At 43.4% G+C, this 17,767-nt stretch overlaps 2 protein-coding genes across 2 annotated transcripts in view; one reads left to right on the forward strand and one right to left on the reverse strand.

The window, feature by feature from the left end:
* The first annotated feature begins 1,740 nt into the window (after positions 1-1,740).
* ccdc146 (coiled-coil domain containing 146) overlaps positions 1,741-17,767 on the forward strand; it is a 56,026-nt gene continuing 39,999 nt past the window's right edge. The window contains exons 1-2 of the mRNA XM_069671585.1: positions 1,741-1,747; positions 4,304-4,479. Coding sequence (XP_069527686.1) covers positions 1,741-1,747; positions 4,304-4,479 — 183 coding nt within the window. The remainder of the gene's footprint in view (positions 1,748-4,303; positions 4,480-17,767) is intronic.
* On the reverse strand, positions 5,036-16,068 carry fgl2a (fibrinogen-like 2a). Its single transcript, XM_069671652.1, has 5 exons — positions 15,278-16,068; positions 14,358-14,562; positions 8,318-8,537; positions 6,758-6,928; positions 5,036-6,666 (listed from the first exon to the last, which is right to left on the reverse strand). Exons 1-5 carry the CDS (start codon positions 15,857-15,859, stop codon positions 6,351-6,353), a joined length of 1,494 nt encoding a protein of 497 aa, XP_069527753.1. The 5' UTR covers positions 15,860-16,068; the 3' UTR covers positions 5,036-6,350.

Raw genomic sequence — 17,767 nt, forward strand, 5'->3', positions numbered from 1 at the left:
CCAGACTAGCATGAAAGCTAACCCTCTTAAATCAGCCATGACTATAAAGCCTGCTCTTTGGTACACACTTTGATCAATTGCTAATGTTAGCTTGCTAACATTACAACAATGACAAGCCAATATGGTTATATTTAGCAGGTTTTAGCCATGACTGTAAGCCTGCACTTTGGTACATACTTTGAGCTACTATTAGTATGCTAACATTACAACAATGACAAAGCTAATATACCGATATTTAGCTGGTTTTATTTTCACCATTTTCACCATGAAGCATGCTAACATTCGCCAGTTAGCTAGCACTGAACACGAAGTACAGCTACGGCTGTTGGCAACGTCATTAGCTTTGTAGGTATCCAATTAAAATTGAAATACTGGACAAATCATATGACATCCAACTGTAGTTGAGATATTTTCCCCCAAAAGCTATGAACTTAATGATTTTAGGTGAAATGTCAGGGGATTACCAACGCTAATAGGACTCATCCTCTATGGACCATGAATACATGTACAAATTTTAATGACAATGTATGCAAAAGTTGAGGAGATATTTCTGTCTAGATGAAAGTGCTGGACAGACCAACAAAACCATTCCTGGAAACATTTAATACCCAGCTAGCCATCTATTCAACCTGCTGTATAACCTCAGCCCTGCTAATTGTCCCTGGTGGTGACTGACTCCATATGCATCATGAACATCTGTTGTAGGTTGTTAAACTCGCACCAGTTCCTGAGAACTGTAGCAAAAAATCCCCACATGAATCTCCAGTCTGCAATTTTGGTTGGGTTGACGGGAAGACAAGGCAAAACCTTTTATGGTACATACAGTCAGCAGATTTGATCAGTCTGACTGAGATGAAAGAGGAAAGCAACATCTGATAAATGCATAAAGAGTTAAGAATGGTGCAGTTGAAGTTAATACATTATTTTAAATGATGAATTTTTTCAGCAACAATCAACTCTCAAACTTGGGTACTTCTATTATTCCCACGTCCATTTGCAGATGCCCAAAATAGCTATTAAACTGGGCTCTGTGTTTTTTGCAGTCAAAAATGGTAATACAAGGAGCACTTGGAGGGGCATATTTTCTTCAGAAAGCAAACTGGAGTCTGCCAGGATTCATAAGTTAGAATATCCAGACTGTTGGAGAGGATTCAAGGTTCATTTGGTAACCGGGCTTTGACAAAAAACACTCCCACCCAGAGTGCAGGGTGATTTGTTTGCATTTTACAAGGGGTGGTAAAGTGAGATCCACATAATTAACAGGTTTAATTAAAGAGTATTCCAATTTGGCCCGACATGTACAAGGAGGATGAAACAGTTTCATTCATACAATGAAAAACAGTTGGTGTTTCTTTCCTGCATGAAATCTGATTATCAAAAGTTTACAACTGTAATGTCTGGACTGAGAGTTTCTATTCCTGAAAGTCACAGCAGAGGCCAAGCCATGGGAAATGTGTCAAACAAAACTGCACTTCCTTGATTAATTCTGTTGTTTCAGTCGTTGACTCTGTGCACAGTAATAGAACATCTCCTCTGCCAATGTAACCAAACTACAAGGAAGTGCAATCAGTTTGTCAGATATGGGCAGTGAATGCCACCAGTTAATCCCAATAAGGTCTAGTGAATGTGTGCATACAAGCAATGACATAACAGGGTTTTTTTCCCATTGTTTTTGCAGGAACTGGAACACGCTGTCGTATATGCCAATCCAGAGCATCCCAAACATGCTCAATGGGTGACATGTCTGGTGAGTATGCTGGCCATGCAAGGGATGTTTTCAACTTCCAGGAATTGTGTACAGATCCTTGCAACATGGGGCCGTGCATTATCATGCTGCAACATGAGGTGATGGTCGTGGATGAATGGCACAACAATGGGCCTCAGGATTTCGTCACGGTATCTCTGTGCATTAAAAATGCCATCAATAAAATGCACTTGTGTTAATTGTCCATAACATACGCCTGCCCATACCATAACCCCACTGCCACCATGGGCCACTCGATTTACAACGTTGACATCAGCAAATCGCTCACCCACACAAAGCCATACATGCTGTCTGCCATCTGCCCTGTACAGTGAAAACCGGGATTCATCCGTGAAGAGAACACCTCTCCAAAGTGCCAGACGCCATCGAATGTGAGCATTTGCCCACTCAAGCCGGTTACGACGACGAACTGCAGTCAGGTCGAGACCCCGATGAGGACGACGAGCATGCAGATGAGCTTCCCTGAGATGGTTTCTGACAGTTTGTGCAGAAATTCTTTGATTATGCGAACTGATTGTTGCAGCAGCTGTCTGGGTGGCTGGTCTCAGACGATCTTGGAGGTGAAGATGCTGGATGTGGAGGTCCTGGGCTGGTGTGGTTACACGTGGTTTGCGGTTGTGAGGCCGGTTGGATGTACTGCCAAATTCTCTGAAACGCCTTTGGAGACGGCTTACGGTAGAGAAATGAACATTCAATTCACGGGCAACAGCTCTGGTGGACATTCCTGTAGTCAGCATGCCAATTGCACGCTCCCTCAAAACTTGCGACATCTGTGGCATTGTGCTGTGTGATAAAACTGCACATTTAAGAGTGGCCTTTTATTGTGGCCAGCCTAAGGCACACCTGTGCAATAATCATGCTGTCTAATCAGCATCTTGATATGCCACACCTGTGAGGTGGATGGATTATCTCGGCAAAGGAGAAGTGCTCACTAACACAGATTTAGACAAATTTGTGAACAATATTTGAGACAAATAGGCCTTTTGTGTACATAGAAAAAGTCTTAGATCTTTTAGCTCATGAAAAATGGGAGCAAAAACAAAAGTGTTGTGTTAAAATTTTTGTTAAGTGTATGTGCTGTCAGAGCTTGTGCACATAAAGATACAGTCATCCTCGCTGCATGGTAGATGCACATACCTGAACCATATGTTAAGCCATATGTTGTGTGTTATAGAATTACCATAAGTAACAATGAATACAGTCTTTGAAGAAGAGGGGTTATTTGTGCGACGGCCAATAAACCCAAGGTAAATCAAGAACATGCCAAGGAGGAAACAGTCTTTCCCCCTCAAATTGCTGTCAATGATTCAAGGCTTACACCATAAAGAGAGGGGGTAAAGGGGGAGCTATCATGCTTACCTTTGCTAATTAATATTTACAGAAAAACTTTATGGTTACTTTTTTTCATGCATATTTTCCACAGACACATGCACATTGGCATGAACATACATTCTTCAGATAGCGCATCCCTGCAGCTGTTCTAGGGAGTGAATAATGGACCATGCCAGCTCCCAGAGTGCACTGTGGGAAACAAGCTAACAGAAGAACAGCAGTATTACGCCATCACCATCACATTCACCTTGGATTCAGGTCAGATGAAGGCTGTTTCATTTTAGTGCTTCCCCTCTGAAGTCATTCAAAGTATTCAGTCAGCTGGCCTTTGATGCTGCTCCGTGTGGACATTGCATGCCACATGTTGATGATGTGCTCTAAAACAGCAGTAAATTACTATATACTGCCACCTGCTGGACAGTCGCTGTAAGTGTAAATTAAGATTTTGAATTGTATGAGTGCACTTGCTCAAAGGGTTTACATTTTCTTTGTATATTATCAAATTCTAAATGTATTGAGCAAAAGATAAGTAGGCTAAAGATTAGGCTACATATGTGAAAATGAGGGATCTACCTAATACTGTATGGAAAGTGTTGCGACGTTGCTATGGTAACTTCAAAACGCCATCAGGAAGTACGAGGGAAGTCTGTGATTGAGTTTTGCTCACATTAACATTAGCTGTATTTAATCACTTAAAAGAAGTGAGTCTTGTAGTTTTATGGGACAAATTAACAGAGTTTTGAGGACGTGTGCGAAGACTCAGGACATTCAAAAGTAAGTAATTTGCATACATGTTTGTGTGTTTGTATGTTTAGCAGAGCAACTCCGACACAAGCATAAACAGTTCTAAGCTAGCTCGTTAGCTTTTGTATAGGCTAATACGTTTTTAACGCTTTGAGTTAAGTTTTACATATGTCAGGTGTTTTTGGGAATACTGAGCTTGAGAAAGTCTCTATTGGGGTTTTTACATTTAAGACAGTTGCTTATGTCGCTATTTCAAAGGCAGTTCAAACATTGAAAGGAAAGCTAGCATATTTTGTCAGAATTTTCAAAATAAAAGCATAATGTCAGATATTGAATTCTACATCTGTGTACTCTCTGCCTGTTATGTATTTTTAACATAATAACATAATATTTATTCTGTTGTGGTGTTAGGGGGAAAAAATCCCTTAAAGTCCCCAAATTTATCTGTGTGTTTTGTATTAGTGAGTCTTCATGAGGAGGAGCAGGATAGCAGGCCTCCGAGCACAGAATTGGAGCTGGAGGAACAAGAGAAGGACATCCCTCTGGTGGCTCTTGCACCTGATGCTTCACTCCCAGAGGAGCAGCCCTCTGCCAGAACTGCTGTCTCATCTAGTCCTGCTTTTCAGTGTTTACACGAGGTAAATGTTGTTTATGGTCATATTTCTGTGAATGGCAGCTTGGAGGTTTCATAATACACAAGTCCAATGAATAATATACTGTACTAGCAAGCTAATATGTTTGATTAGGGCTAGTTATTTGGGGCTAGTACTTCAGGAAAAATACCACAATATTTGGAACACCAATGGAATTTAACTTTAAACATTAAGAAAAGCAAATACTTGGAACTTAAAATCATCATGTGGATGAACACAATCCTTCATTTATTTTTAATTAAATTGATCGTCACATGCAGTAAACAGACATTAAAGTCAAGGCCCACAGTCTGATCATTTACCCTCTGTCTAGGTGATATGAAGTCATTCTTTTATTGAGTTGCTTTATTGAGTCAACACCTCATTAACCCATTTATATGGGCATGCAGTACTTCATCCTTCCATTTAACAGCCATTAAATAATCCTGGACACTAAACAATAAATACCTCAGAGTTTTGGATACTCCTCGAAATGTGATTCCACTACAGATGCTGCTTTAAAAGATGAGGCACCAATATGATTTAAAACCACTGCAATATAGACTGTCATGTAGGTAGAAGTTTATTCAATTTTTGATATAAAAAGTGCATATCTTTTGGCATGACAGTTGAAAATGAATGATAGAAAAGATCAATATTGTACACACACAAAGCTCCAAATACACACACAGTATTACTATGAGTGGTCACAATAAATGCACAGTCTTTATCATTGCTCAAATATCAACAATCATTAAACCTTGTCCTGTACGCCCTATGTATTTTATAAAAGCTATCATATCTCACAAAATAAAATAAATACTGTACACGTCCTTAAAGCGAAACTTTCCCCGTCCTTCCCATTCACAGTGTGTATAGAATGGATTAAAAGATGCAATACAGTTTTCTAACAGTAGGCGGCGGTATTGTACAAGTGGTGAGTCGGGGATTTTTATTTAACATGTGGAAACTGGCGTCAGGAAATGTGCAAAAACAATTGGAACAGTTTTATTTCTTGCAGCAGTGTCCTTCTCTGTGGCTGCTGCCAATGAGAAATCACTTAACCATCAGTTGTGCAGAATAAACTTGGGAAATATTCAATAGAATTAGGCTGTGTGTGTTTATACTGGGATATTTGATACTATAAAAGTTGTTAGAAGGGTGCCAGTGATTAGATAAACGACACAGAAACTATAACTAGTGCACTGCTGCACAAAACACTTCCTGTAGTTTGTTAAAAAGGAAACCACAGTTTGACTTCGACCCCAGCACGAAGTCTATCACAATGAATTCCAGTCCCAGTCAAAGCTGTATCATTACCTTCCATATACCTCACTTGAGTGGCTGCTTTTAATTATTAAACCATTTAGAGCGGGGAAAATGATAGCTCATTACTTTTTACTACTTCTGTGTGCTGTGCGGTCTCTGCTGGGTTTATATCAGGAGGCAACAGAACAGAAATGAGAGAAATGTCAGGGAAACAGTGAAAAATCTCTCATGGTAACCCTCCATATAATATTATGGCTCCTATAGGGGGCTGGCCTTTACACTGCATGTGTGGTGATCTTTTTTTATGAGTCCATCATAGTTTATAGTCCACTGTCCTTTATTGGCATCATTTTAATTCAACATTTTGAAGGCCACACTCACGAAAAAGGGGAGACGTATAGCTCAGTTTCACAATGAGAAACTTGTTTTTACTGCATTCAAACTGTCTACAGAGCTTATAGCCTTTTATGGTGTACACATATGCGTGTGTGCAATTGCATGACTATGTATGTGGGTTTCTGAGTGTACTTCCGTTTCTGACTGTCTTTCTTTGTTTGTCTGCTATCTGTCCATCTGGCTATATATGTGAGGGATATTAACCTGACCTCTTAAGGAGCATAGTTCTTGGGCCGCATCATCATCTTGACGGTTTTGAACGCCTGCCTGTAGCTGGTGGGGTAGTACTCCGACGACATGTTGTGCCATGTTCCCCAGAAGATCCCGTTCCTGACTCCCTTGTACCTCTTGTGATAGTACTTCCCGTTGAGGTTGGCGGACATGCAGGCGTCGAACCACCAGCCGGAGCTGTAGTAGGCGCCGCAGTTTCCGGAGGGGTACATGTCGTTGTCGCGGTCGGGCGTGGAGAAGAACTTCTGGTCGTGGTTGAAGTGCTTGTTGAAGCTGACGGCGTTCCCAGCTGTACCACTACAATGCAACATTGATTCATATAAGATATGGTCCTCCTTTATGAGTATTTGATCACACATACATGCAATTATAGACTCTAATGTCTTACCTGTATCCACTGATAGACAGCCGGTAGCGTAGGAATTCATTAGCGACGTAGAATTGGTCGTACTTTGCGTACTCCCGAACACCCTCAAAGTCCTCCAGCTCGATGCGAAGGATCATGTCTTTGGCTTTTGTCATCAGGTGGATATGGTCGTTGCCCAGCCAGAACTCACCTCTACAGCAGAGGACAGAGACAAAGAAAGGAGGGGATAGAGAAGCAAAATGAAACATATATGCTTCTACACTTGATTAGCAAACTGATACATCAACTAAAACTGATTTACTCATCCCTGCAGGTGAGGAAGGGAAGGAGGAGATGCAGGAGGAGAGCAGTGTGACAGTAAAAGAAATATAAGAGGCAGCATTATTGTTTCAGTGGGAGGTTATACTAGATCTGTAGGTATGGTTATCAAGAGGTATGCATGGTTATTCCCCTCGTAAAATTCGGCCAGGAGCAGAGAGGAGGATAAAGAAAATGAGATAAAGTTTGAATCCAGTGATAGTAGAGGCGCTGCACTATATAAAGCAAAATATAGTCAGCGCTGAAAGGCTGCTCTCCTCTACTTTCACTGTGATATGTTTAAACTTTGAAAATTTTTTGTTACTTTTGTCTTAAATTTGCTGCTAAAATAAATTCTTATCAACTAAAAGGGATGAGCCTTTTGTTATTTTGTATGTGATAATCAGTGAGAGTGTGAAAACAGGTGTGGACAATCAGTCACAGTGAGAACAGGTGTGCCTCGTTAAGGCCTTTCAGCACTAAGTGACTGGGCACGCACAAGTTGTGAGTAAAAAGGGTAAAGCTGTTTAACATACAGATTCTTTTAAAGTTAATGCAGTGCTTGGCGTCCATGAGTGCCCAGAGATGCATTCTGCTTATCATAAGTTACAGAGATATTTTGAATTTATCCTGTTTCCTTTCATGCATTTTTAAAATGTTTCTGCGTCTTGCTCACCCCTATGGTTACTGAGCAGATGGTAGGTTCCGGCTGGGTGTGGCAGCTTTCAAAAGGCCAGTTTCTGGTCCACATGTGTGGGAGAGTATGTGGCAGCTTGCTCAGAGTCTGTGTTTTAGTTGTTGTTTTTTCAATTGTTTTACAATTTTTAACATTTTTACTGTTTTGTTAAAAGGTTACTCTGACGCTTTAGAAAAGCCCCCCAAAAGATAGGGGGCTTGCAACATTGTGAGAGTAATTTATCAGACTTTTGAAGTTGCTACAGTACCAAAAAAAACGTCCAATGTCCTCTCAAGTCGGGTGGTGGCACTAAAGGCAGCAAAATAGTCTGTAACATAACCTCTGTATGGTCTTATTTGAACCCCACCCTCTTCTACCTATGTCCTGTTTGAGCCTCTAATCTGGCATACAAGTAGCAGGAAATGAAGCTGCTCCTTTTCCCCACAAATATGTGAATTCCAAACATAAAAATCCCCCAAATACATGCAATATTTTAACCATGAACATTTTTTCATAGAATACAATATACAAATATCAGTTTTTAAAAGATTTTAAAGGCCTTTGTTTCCCCGAACTTTGGAAACTTATATGATTCTCAAGCCCATTACCTGAGGTTCCCGAAGCCTTTCTTATACTCCGTCCAGGTGCGGTTGAAGCTGACGGACCCATCAAGCCGTTGCTGAATCACCGTCCATCCCCCTCCGTAGGACTCCATGTCACAGTTGACGTCAAATGTCCCGTTGCGGGGATCAGGGGTCACGCGGTACACACCGTTCTTCCTGGCCTCCAGCACATTGTAGTCAGAACAGTCCTTTGGGGCTAAGATGACTGTTGTGCGTCAGAGAGAAAGGGGGATAAAAAGAGAGGGCAGTTTTTTTTATTGAGGGCAATTTGCTGTGTGATATTCAAAAATGTTTCTGTTATGTTTTCCATGAGGCATTAATAGAAAAGGCCCCTGAGGCTGAGGATAGGAAAAGAGAATTAAAAGTTAGACGGAAATCCAGCTTTAACCATTAAGGATGCTCTCAGTCCTGCATTAATTTCCTGGGCAGTTTATTCCATCATAAAATAGTTCAGCATGTTCTGTCGCCAATCTGTCACCAGAATATTCCCCAGGTACTCGAGGGATCAAGCTAAAGTTCAGAAGGCATGGAGCATAAAACAGAACTCCATCTTTCATTTTAGACGACTCCCCCTGCTTCTCAACATGATGTCCCCTCTCTCTGGAAATCACATTTAGAATCAGCTCTCCAACATGAAAGAAAGAAAAAGGACAAAAGCCACTGTCGAAGGATAAAAGTCATTGACCTTCCCCTGCGCTGCACCACAGGCCCATTGCTACTTTTTTAAGATCCCTTCCCTCATTTCTTTTTATACCTGCCCGCTCACTTTGCAAACTCCCGCTCCTGTCCCCTGTGTCGCGCTGCAGGCCGCTGACCCTACCCGAAAAACCGAAGTCCAAAGGCCCCTGTCAGTTAGCATTTGGGAATTGAAAGGAACAGACTTGTCAAAACGTGGGAAAGTGTAAAACTGGATTAGAGAGGCGTACCCCCTCCCTGCATGTTCGGCACCTGGGGCTGAAATCATCCTGACATTGGGCAGGCTGCATGCGGAGTTTGTTTGGCGCACTCTGCTGCTGATACAGTTTTGTCACACTGTTAAATCTGTTTAGGCGTTCGCTAGATTATAAAAGAGCAAGGGTAGGGGGGAACCGTGGTGATTACAGAGGGCCAGGTTTCTTCGAGTACAGGGAGGGGAAGTCGAGAAAGTGTGCCGTTTGAGGGGAGATATGCGCAGTCAACGTTTCTTCCCCTTTGATATAAATTAAAGGTATTTTAACTAGTGCATGGTCGTCAAAATAAAACATCCTTTTATGTCTTTTGTCGCTTTGACTTCACAGCCATCTACTGTATTTTCCTATCAAAGCACACAGAACACTTGGCTGCAGATGTTATTGAAAGCAGCCTCGGAAGTCGAGCGTGAGGTCAAAGATGTAACCTTGTCACGTTAGCAGCTCCGCCTGCTTGGCATTCAAAGTATTGTCCTGTAAATTCTTTCATTGTCTCCTTCATTTTAAGTGTCTGACTGTCTTCCTCCACCTCACATCTGCCTCTCCTTATTTGTCCCCATATGTCCGACTAGGCTGCATGTATCCCGCGACAGACAAGAGCCATCTCTTCAAACTACCTCTGGCTTTGTGCCTGACCTAAATAACTCCCATATCAGCCGCTTACTGATGACCTGTTAGCTGATTGGCTGTCAGACTGTTGTGTTAAATTAATGGTTAATTGCGCGGCTGATTGCTTCGCCTGCTTACCAACTTCCATAAGAATTTAAATGCTGATAACTGACATGCTTTAATAGACAACCTACTGCTTTAATACCACATTGCTTGCTTGAGTGACTGCACACAGATAAATGATTGGCATAGAAGGAAGAGGGCTCTTATCAAGGAAACATGCCCTGTAACTTCACTGTTGTCGACTTAGATTAGCAGCTGCACTGGAAGGAAACATGTACCCAAAGTGATAGTATAATCTTTCCCTGCAAAAACAGCTTCCATTTAATACTACTCTTTGTTTTGACGGAGAGAGACTCCCGTGAAAAAGCAACACCCTTCCTCGAAGGAAGATGTGCTCAGTCAAGTAGCTCCTGACAATGCGTTTGGACCGGGCATCCATTCTCTTTGTTTATAATTGAGTTAATGTAGCTGAACAGTAACACGAATTGCTATCCATTCACCTCAAGGCCTCGATACGTCTCGCAGGAGTGAAAGTGAAGAATGGTGCGTGCAGCAGGGGTGGGAAAATTGGCAAAGAGGTTGGAATAAATGCTTACAAGGCTGTGAGTGATAAAAGCATCTTGACAGATGTACTTGACGGTGAAATTGCATTTCTACATTACTAAGATGTGTGGGTAATGTATGCCGGTGTTGTATTAGCTTATGCGCTGTTGTGTTTTTAAGATTGGTGCAGAGTAGTTTGGGCCGGTAAAGTGAAAAGACGCCTTTTTCTAAACCCGTCTGAGTGTGAATGTTTGAACATTCTGTGTAGTGTATTTTAAAGGGCCAGTCTGATTTTCTACCTCAGTGCTATCATGCTATTATGGGGAGCTAATGCCATTTCGCTCTGTGCCTTTGGAGGACGCTATCTGCTTCTCCAATGGGCCCTGGAAACCTTCCGACGGACTATGTAAAACGCATCATCTGGCGGAGGCCAGGGAGCTTGCTAAACTACACTTCCTCAATCTAGGACGCCCGCCTCCGATGTGATGTCTCATTCATAATCGTCAAGTTTCAAATGTAGACTGTAGACTGAAGATTTTTTAGACGATCCACCGGTGTATTCTCGTCGAATTTCAGATTCTGTACCGCTCTGAGCCACTACCTGCAGCGAAAACGGTAGTATTTCACTCCAGCGTCTCTCCCTGGGCCGTTCCTTTCAGAGGGAGGGGTGCAATGCACACTGGGTGTTGAAGGACTGTAGAATGGGCGAAATTACGAGCTGTTTACAACTTTCTCCACAGCTATGGCGCCAATCTCAGATATTATTGCTAGGGATGCACGATATTATCGGCACGTTATCGGTATCGGCCGATATTGGCTTAAAAATGAACTATCGGATATCGGCCAACACGCCGATATCCGCCGATATAATTAACCGATAAAATAATGGGCTGCTGCATACTTGATTAAATGCCTGACCTCGGCGCAATGTCCCCGGCGCGAAGAAGACCTGCGTGGCGCAGCGTGATGACGTCACGTGTGTCTACCTGCAGCATGAGAGAGTAAGAAGCCAAAATTTTCGTGGTGTGGAAGTTTTTCAAAGTGTCCGAAATAGATTGCAAAACTGCTACTTGCAATGACTGCTCAGCTTCGGTGATGTGAGGAGGAGCCAAGGCAAAGTCTTAAAACTCTACAAACTTGATTAACCATCTCAAGACCCGTCACCCCGACCGTTGTAACATGTGATAAGAGTATCACCATTATACTGTACGCTAATTCCAATACAGAAGAGAGTTGATGATCTCTGCAATTAGGTGTGCGGGAAAAAAATATCTGTATCGGTAATCGGCTTAATGAGTTGTAAAATATCGGCATATCGGATATCGGCAAAAAATCCAATATCGTGCATCCCTAATTATTGCTTCTATCTATTACAGAGAACACCAGCTTTGACTGACATTGGCTTTTTCAAGGGGCGAATTGCTCCTTTAATGTGCTGCAGTACTGTGCTTTGAAATCCCTGCGCTGTTTGTGTGTGTGCTTTACATTTGCTCTTGAATGACCCCTCAACACAGATCCTACACATCTGTCCCATAGTTTGTCTCCTTTAACTTGATAAACATCACAAGTTTTCATCACTTGTGGTCGTGTCTGCGTCTCCTGCTTTGGATGAAAACAGAATGTTAATTTGCTTTTTTGCAAATCTCTATTTAACAAGTAATTAGATTAATGATTCAGCGACAATTTGGCAGCTGGATGGTTCCAGTATTCAGGAGTCAGGGGAGCCATTTACGCCGTGAATTGCTCCGCTAAGCACTTTTCACATTGTGATAAATAACTGGAAAATATTTGTCACTGTAAGTCCTGTTGCACTGTGTACAGCAGCAAATCTAGTGACATATGATACAGCAACGTTTTAGGATTAATAATTGGGAATAAAAATGGGTGTTATTATTGTCTAAAAGCTCCATTTTCTTCTGTTACATCTATAATTACTCATGCCTGATTTAACAGGAAGCATCGCTTGAGTAAAACAGCAATAACAACATGTATTCTCATGTTGCAAAACTGCTGAACTCTTGTCCTTATTTTGGTGTATTTCAGTGCAAAACAACAGCTGCCTCTTATCTTCTTTTAGATCGACTTCACAACAAACAGGCACCATTTCCTGACTTGCGACAGAATAATTTTACGCTTCCCGAGTTCACCATGAAAGATTGATGTACAAACACAAGTGTTGCTGACCCCGTGTGCCATCCCTGACTAATGTCGGGAAATCGGCCCACATTACTTCTCGCGTCGCCGTCGAGAGATAATGAGAGCCAGTTGTTTTATGCAGCAATGAGCACTCAAGAGCATGACCTCCAGAGGAAGAGAGAGGCAGAAGTAAGGCACTCGGAAAGGGGATTAGAAAGGAGAGGGAGATTGGGGGAAAGTTGCAGCAAGTGAAGTGAAAAAGAGTGGAGATATGAAGGGAAAGAGGGGATGAGTGTAAAAGGGAAAGAGGACAAGATCTGAAGGAGAGAGGCAAATTTAGGGGAGAAGAAGGGATTCCCTTCACACCACTGTCCCAGCTAATCTACTTAGAAATAAGCTCACATGTTTCCAACATAAAAGCCCCAATATAGTGTCACATTCACTCGTGCAACACCAGGGTATAATTCAGTTTCAGACTGAGCTCGCCTTTCAACCGCGCCCTCATCCAAATAAGCTTTTACATCAATGTAAAGTTGAGTGTTTGTTACGCTCGGCCGGTTTGAAATGCAGACTGATATGTTTCCATAATGAGCTTTTACTTTCGGTAATCTCTCCACTTCCTCTTTACAGATTCGAACCTGACTTTTGAAACCATCGTCACTCGTCTAGTTTCTCTCCCTCCCTCTTTTTGAGTCCGTCCATATGGAGAGCAGAGGAATGTCATAGCACTTGAATTTGTTATATAAGAGGTGATTTGAATTATCACTTTGACCCCAGTTGTCATATTGCCTCACTTGTGTACAGTATGACCTCAACCTGGAGGTATTTCGCAATGGCTGCACTTAGCCAACCACGGTTCTACTACAGTAATGTGAAGGACGTATGGATGGCCTCACTTGTATTAAAGGGCCAGCAACCAACATGTAGCAGAGTCCAGGGAGCTCGCTAAACTACACTTCCTCAATCTAGGACGCCCACCTCCGATGTCATGTCTCTTTCAAAATCGTCAGGTTTGAAATGTAGACTGCAGACCTGAAGATTTTTAGACGATCCACCGGTGTATTCTAGTCGTATTTCGGAGCCATCGCCTGCAGCGAAAACAGTAGTATTTCACTCCAGCATCGGCCGCTGGGCCGTTCCTTTCAGAGGGAGGGGCGCAATGCACGCTGGGTGTTGTTCGACTATAGAATGGGCAAAACCACAAGCTGTCTGTAAAACTTTTTCCACAGCTATGGCGCCAATTTCAATCATTATTGCTTCTATTGATTACAGAGAACACCAGCTTTGACTGACAGTGGCTTTTTCCAGGGGAGAATTGCTCATTTTAAAGGTGATGGAAAACAGTTGTTATGATTTTAAGGATAAGACGCAACAAACAAACCACCAAGTGTACTTTTCAATGTCCTTGTCAGCCTCAAAGATTTCATTTCCTGTTTCCCAGAATGAGAGGCCACGCTGGGTGAAGGTGACCACCCAGAGCTGGGCTGTGTTTACAAGTCACCATGTCCACTTAGGAGTGATTGGATGGATCCAATGCCAGAGAATCCATCACAAAACAACCCAAACTGCAGGACTTACCTGATGTGAGTCTTTTATTTACCTTAACATAAGGGGATGGAAAGGAATAGAAGAGAAGCAGATAGACAAAGGGCTAAGACATGAGAGGAGAGAAGAAGAGAGGCGTCTTTTTGCTGCTACCAAACTAATCATAGTAAAAGCAGGCTTACACTGAGGCGTGTTCTGCACCGCACACTGGGTGGTGCAGGTGGAGCTCAGCTTGTTCACCACTCCAGTAATGTTCTCCACCCTCCTGTCCACCATGGCCTGCACGTTGTCCACGTTGAGCAGGTTGAGCCCCTCCACACGGCCCAGCAGGGTCGAGATCTGGTTCCTGGCGTTGCGCAGGCTGGCTGACATCCTATTCAGCTTCACCTGGGAAAGGCCAGAGCGAGAAGAAAGAGAGAGCGAGAGAGAGAGGGAGTTATCTCTGTGCGCAGCATACAAAGCAGGTGGATTACTGAAGTCACCAGCCTCCTTCATTGTTTTTTAGCAGCCAATTAGAATTGCCGAATAGGAACGAGTCTGCGTGATGGTTGGACGTCTGCCAAAAGTGGCTGTGAGAGTCAACAAACTTAGCAGACAGAGCAAAAATTTACCGCCATTTGGCTCGCGTCTGACGCTGATTCCCCACCCTGTTTACAATACCAGGAATTTTCCCTGGTGGACGGGTGCCCGGTGGGACTTTACAGGTCCTTTTAACATCTGACCTGTTTACATTCCAGCTGGGTACATTTGACTAAACACATTTAGGTGACATAAGAGCACATTTTTGTTTGGTTTGTTTAGATCAGTGTCACGAGGCTGATCATGATGCTGGCTTACATGGTTTTAATGAAAGTACAGAAAGTGCTGCAGTGACACTGTTGGACTGTTTGTTTTGACCTCTAAATATTCTTTTTTTATTCGGTGATTAATTTCAATTTTGCACTGTGTACATGTTTGCTACACCCAACCCTATATTACATTTGTCTGACAAATCACTTAACTTTTAGAAACACCAAACATCAGATGTTCATTTAAAATCCTGCTTTTACGAATTTTTAAGTGATAAAAATTGTCTATTTTCTTAGACTGAACTGTCTCTTACCTGCATCTCCTGCATAGTGCTCGGGCTCGGTGTAATTCTCCCAAAATTAGAGCCTTGCCCCGGTCCAGCAACATCCGAGGTACCTCCAGGGACCGTCCCGTCTCCCCTCTCCTCTTGGCTGGTCCCACCCTGCACCTCCTGTCCAGTCGGGTCCAGTCTCACCTCGCCCCCTCCGTCCCTCTGCCCCTGGTCCGCTTGCTGATTTCCAAAAGCCCCGTTGCCCCGTTGCGTGCCGCGGCACTCCTGGCACCCGCTCTTCAGCTTGTTCACCACCTCCTTCAAGCTCTGCAGCTCCTTCATCGTCTTCTCCAGCAGCTTGAACTGCTTGGGCAGCTGGATGGTGAGGGGAGGCAAGGTGAGCTGGTAAGGGCAGTCCTCCCCGTCCTCTGCCCCGGGTCCAGAGCCTCCGCACTGGCCGGAGGGTCTCAGTTTAATGGGGCAGGAGGTGGGGGTGCCAGATTCAGATCCCAAAGGGTAAGCTCCTCTAGCGTCCCATCTCTGGTGTGAGTTGACGGGGAAGTCCGCTGCCTGGTTGGCTGTCAGCAGGAGACCGGCAAAAACGCATAGCACAATCGTCCTCATTTTTCTCTGTGAGATTTGTACAGAAGAAAAAAGTGTTGAAGAGTCTGCAGCTCCCTCTGATGTGATCTCAAAGTGTCTGAATGCAGATAGTAGTGTCAGTGCCTGCAGCTACAGCGTGAAGTATAGCAGTGTGTGAATGTGTGTCCAGTATCCTATTGGTTTAGGAGTGAGTGTGTGTGTGTGTGTGAATGAGCACAGCCTGCAGGAGGGAGAGCACGCAGGGGAACTGCCGCTGCCTCAGATAGCTGTGTCATTAATATCAGGACCAGCGAGTGAGGGAGGGAGTGAGAGAGATGGGAGAGAGAGAGAGAGAGAGGATGGGAGGGGCAGCACTATTGCGTAATGCAAAGCACCATATCAGCAGCATTGTGAAAAAGCACAGAGATGCAGACAGAAAGTATGAGAGAGAAAAAGAGAGAGGCAGGGAGGAAGGTGGGTCCTCCTCCTGCAGTCAGTGCATGGTCCCGTCCCACTTACTCTGAAGTCTGCTCATTTCCCTTAAGAGCGAAATGACTCACTTCACAGGAACTATCTACTGAACTGACGTGATGTTTTTCTGTTTTGTTTTTGTGTTCCGCATGCGGGACACACTTTTAAAGGTCTCGTCATCTCGGTTCAGATTCAAGTGTAAAAAGCTGTTTCAACTCTACCAGTAACTCTCCTGCTTCACATTAGGCTCGGACGGACAATTACTGTGAGATCCAGTGTTGGCCAGCAGCGACAACAGAGAGGCTTTGTTTCAATTAGAATCAACACAGTGTTTTTCAGGTTTACACGCATTTCTCAGGAATCTTGAGAGATTTTAGAATCAATTTTCCCTAAATCTCAGTGGAACACTGTGCACCTGCCGATGCCTTGTTTGGATATTCAAATTCTGTGCCGTACAGCTGCAGATTGCACAATCCACTAAAAATTGAAATGTCGATGCCTAAATGGCTTCCTGTACTTTTGGCTACATTGTCCTTTCCTGCCTTTTCTGTGTTGTGATGGGCTGAATTTAAACAGCAACTCTTCAGCTCAAACATGAGCCAAATATGGAAATCCCAAAGCAATTTCAGACGGACAGCAGCAGGAACACCTGCAGCAGCGTGTCACTGAAATAATGACAAAAAAAGCCCTCCTTTTTTATTTGTATATTCTTTCTAAATGCCTCTGCTGGCTTTGCCCACCATGCTGGCTGTGTCAGAGTTTTAGTGTTTTAAATGAAGGACATTTTAGTTGAAAAATATCCATCCATCCATCATCCATACCGCTTATCCTGTTCAGGGTCGCGTGGGGTGGGAGGTGGAGCCTATCCCAGCTGTCTCTGGGCGAGAGGTGGGGTACGTTCTGGACTGATCGCTAGGAAATCACAGAGACAGACAATCTTTCACGCTCACACTCACACCTACAGGCAATTTAGATTCCCCAATTAACCTAACAAGCATGTCGTTGGACTGTGGGAGGAAGTCGGAGTACCTGGAGGGAACCCACGCATGCACAGGGAGAACATGCAAACTCCACACAGAAAGGCCCCCCTACATTGGGGCGCTGGTGGTAGAGCAGGCTTCCCTCGCAGTTTCGACTCCCGGTCTGCTAATCATTTGTTGCATGTCATGCCCCACTCTTTACTCCCAACGTTTCCTGTCTCTCTTCAGCTGTCCCATGTAATTAAACCGTAACACTACGTCCAAACTGGGATTTGTGCAGCCCATAAACAATATCATTAATCAGAAATAATGTGTTCAATTACATATTTGAGAGGTTGTCATGTATCCTATAAGAAGCCAGTGTATCCTCCTCTCTGAGAGAGAAGGGACATTTCTGCACTCAGGTTTACTCTCTCTATTGTATATTGTGTACACTGTATTGATCTTCAAATCCATCAAATGCCTTCTGTGTTTATTTCATTAGCTCCGAGTGTTATCT

Source organism: Semicossyphus pulcher, unplaced genomic scaffold (assembly GCF_022749685.1).
Source record: "Semicossyphus pulcher isolate SPU_LCO1_2020_fin unplaced genomic scaffold, fSemPul1.0.p SCAF_20, whole genome shotgun sequence".
NCBI lineage: Eukaryota > Metazoa > Chordata > Actinopteri > Labriformes > Labridae > Semicossyphus > Semicossyphus pulcher.

Bases quoted from the DNA above. Each gene is read 5' to 3' on its own strand.
- fgl2a (XM_069671652.1), bottom strand. From the start codon at position 15,859: ATGAGGACGATTGTGCTATGCGTTTTTGCCGGTCTCCTGCTGACAGCC. The intron at 14,563-15,277 runs GTAAGAGACAGT...GGCCTTTCCCAG, and splicing joins GCACTATGCAGGAGATGCAG to GTGAAGCTGAATAGGATGTC. The intron at 6,667-6,757 runs GTAAGACATTAG...GTTGCATTGTAG, and splicing joins CTGTCTATCAGTGGATACAG to TGGTACAGCTGGGAACGCCG.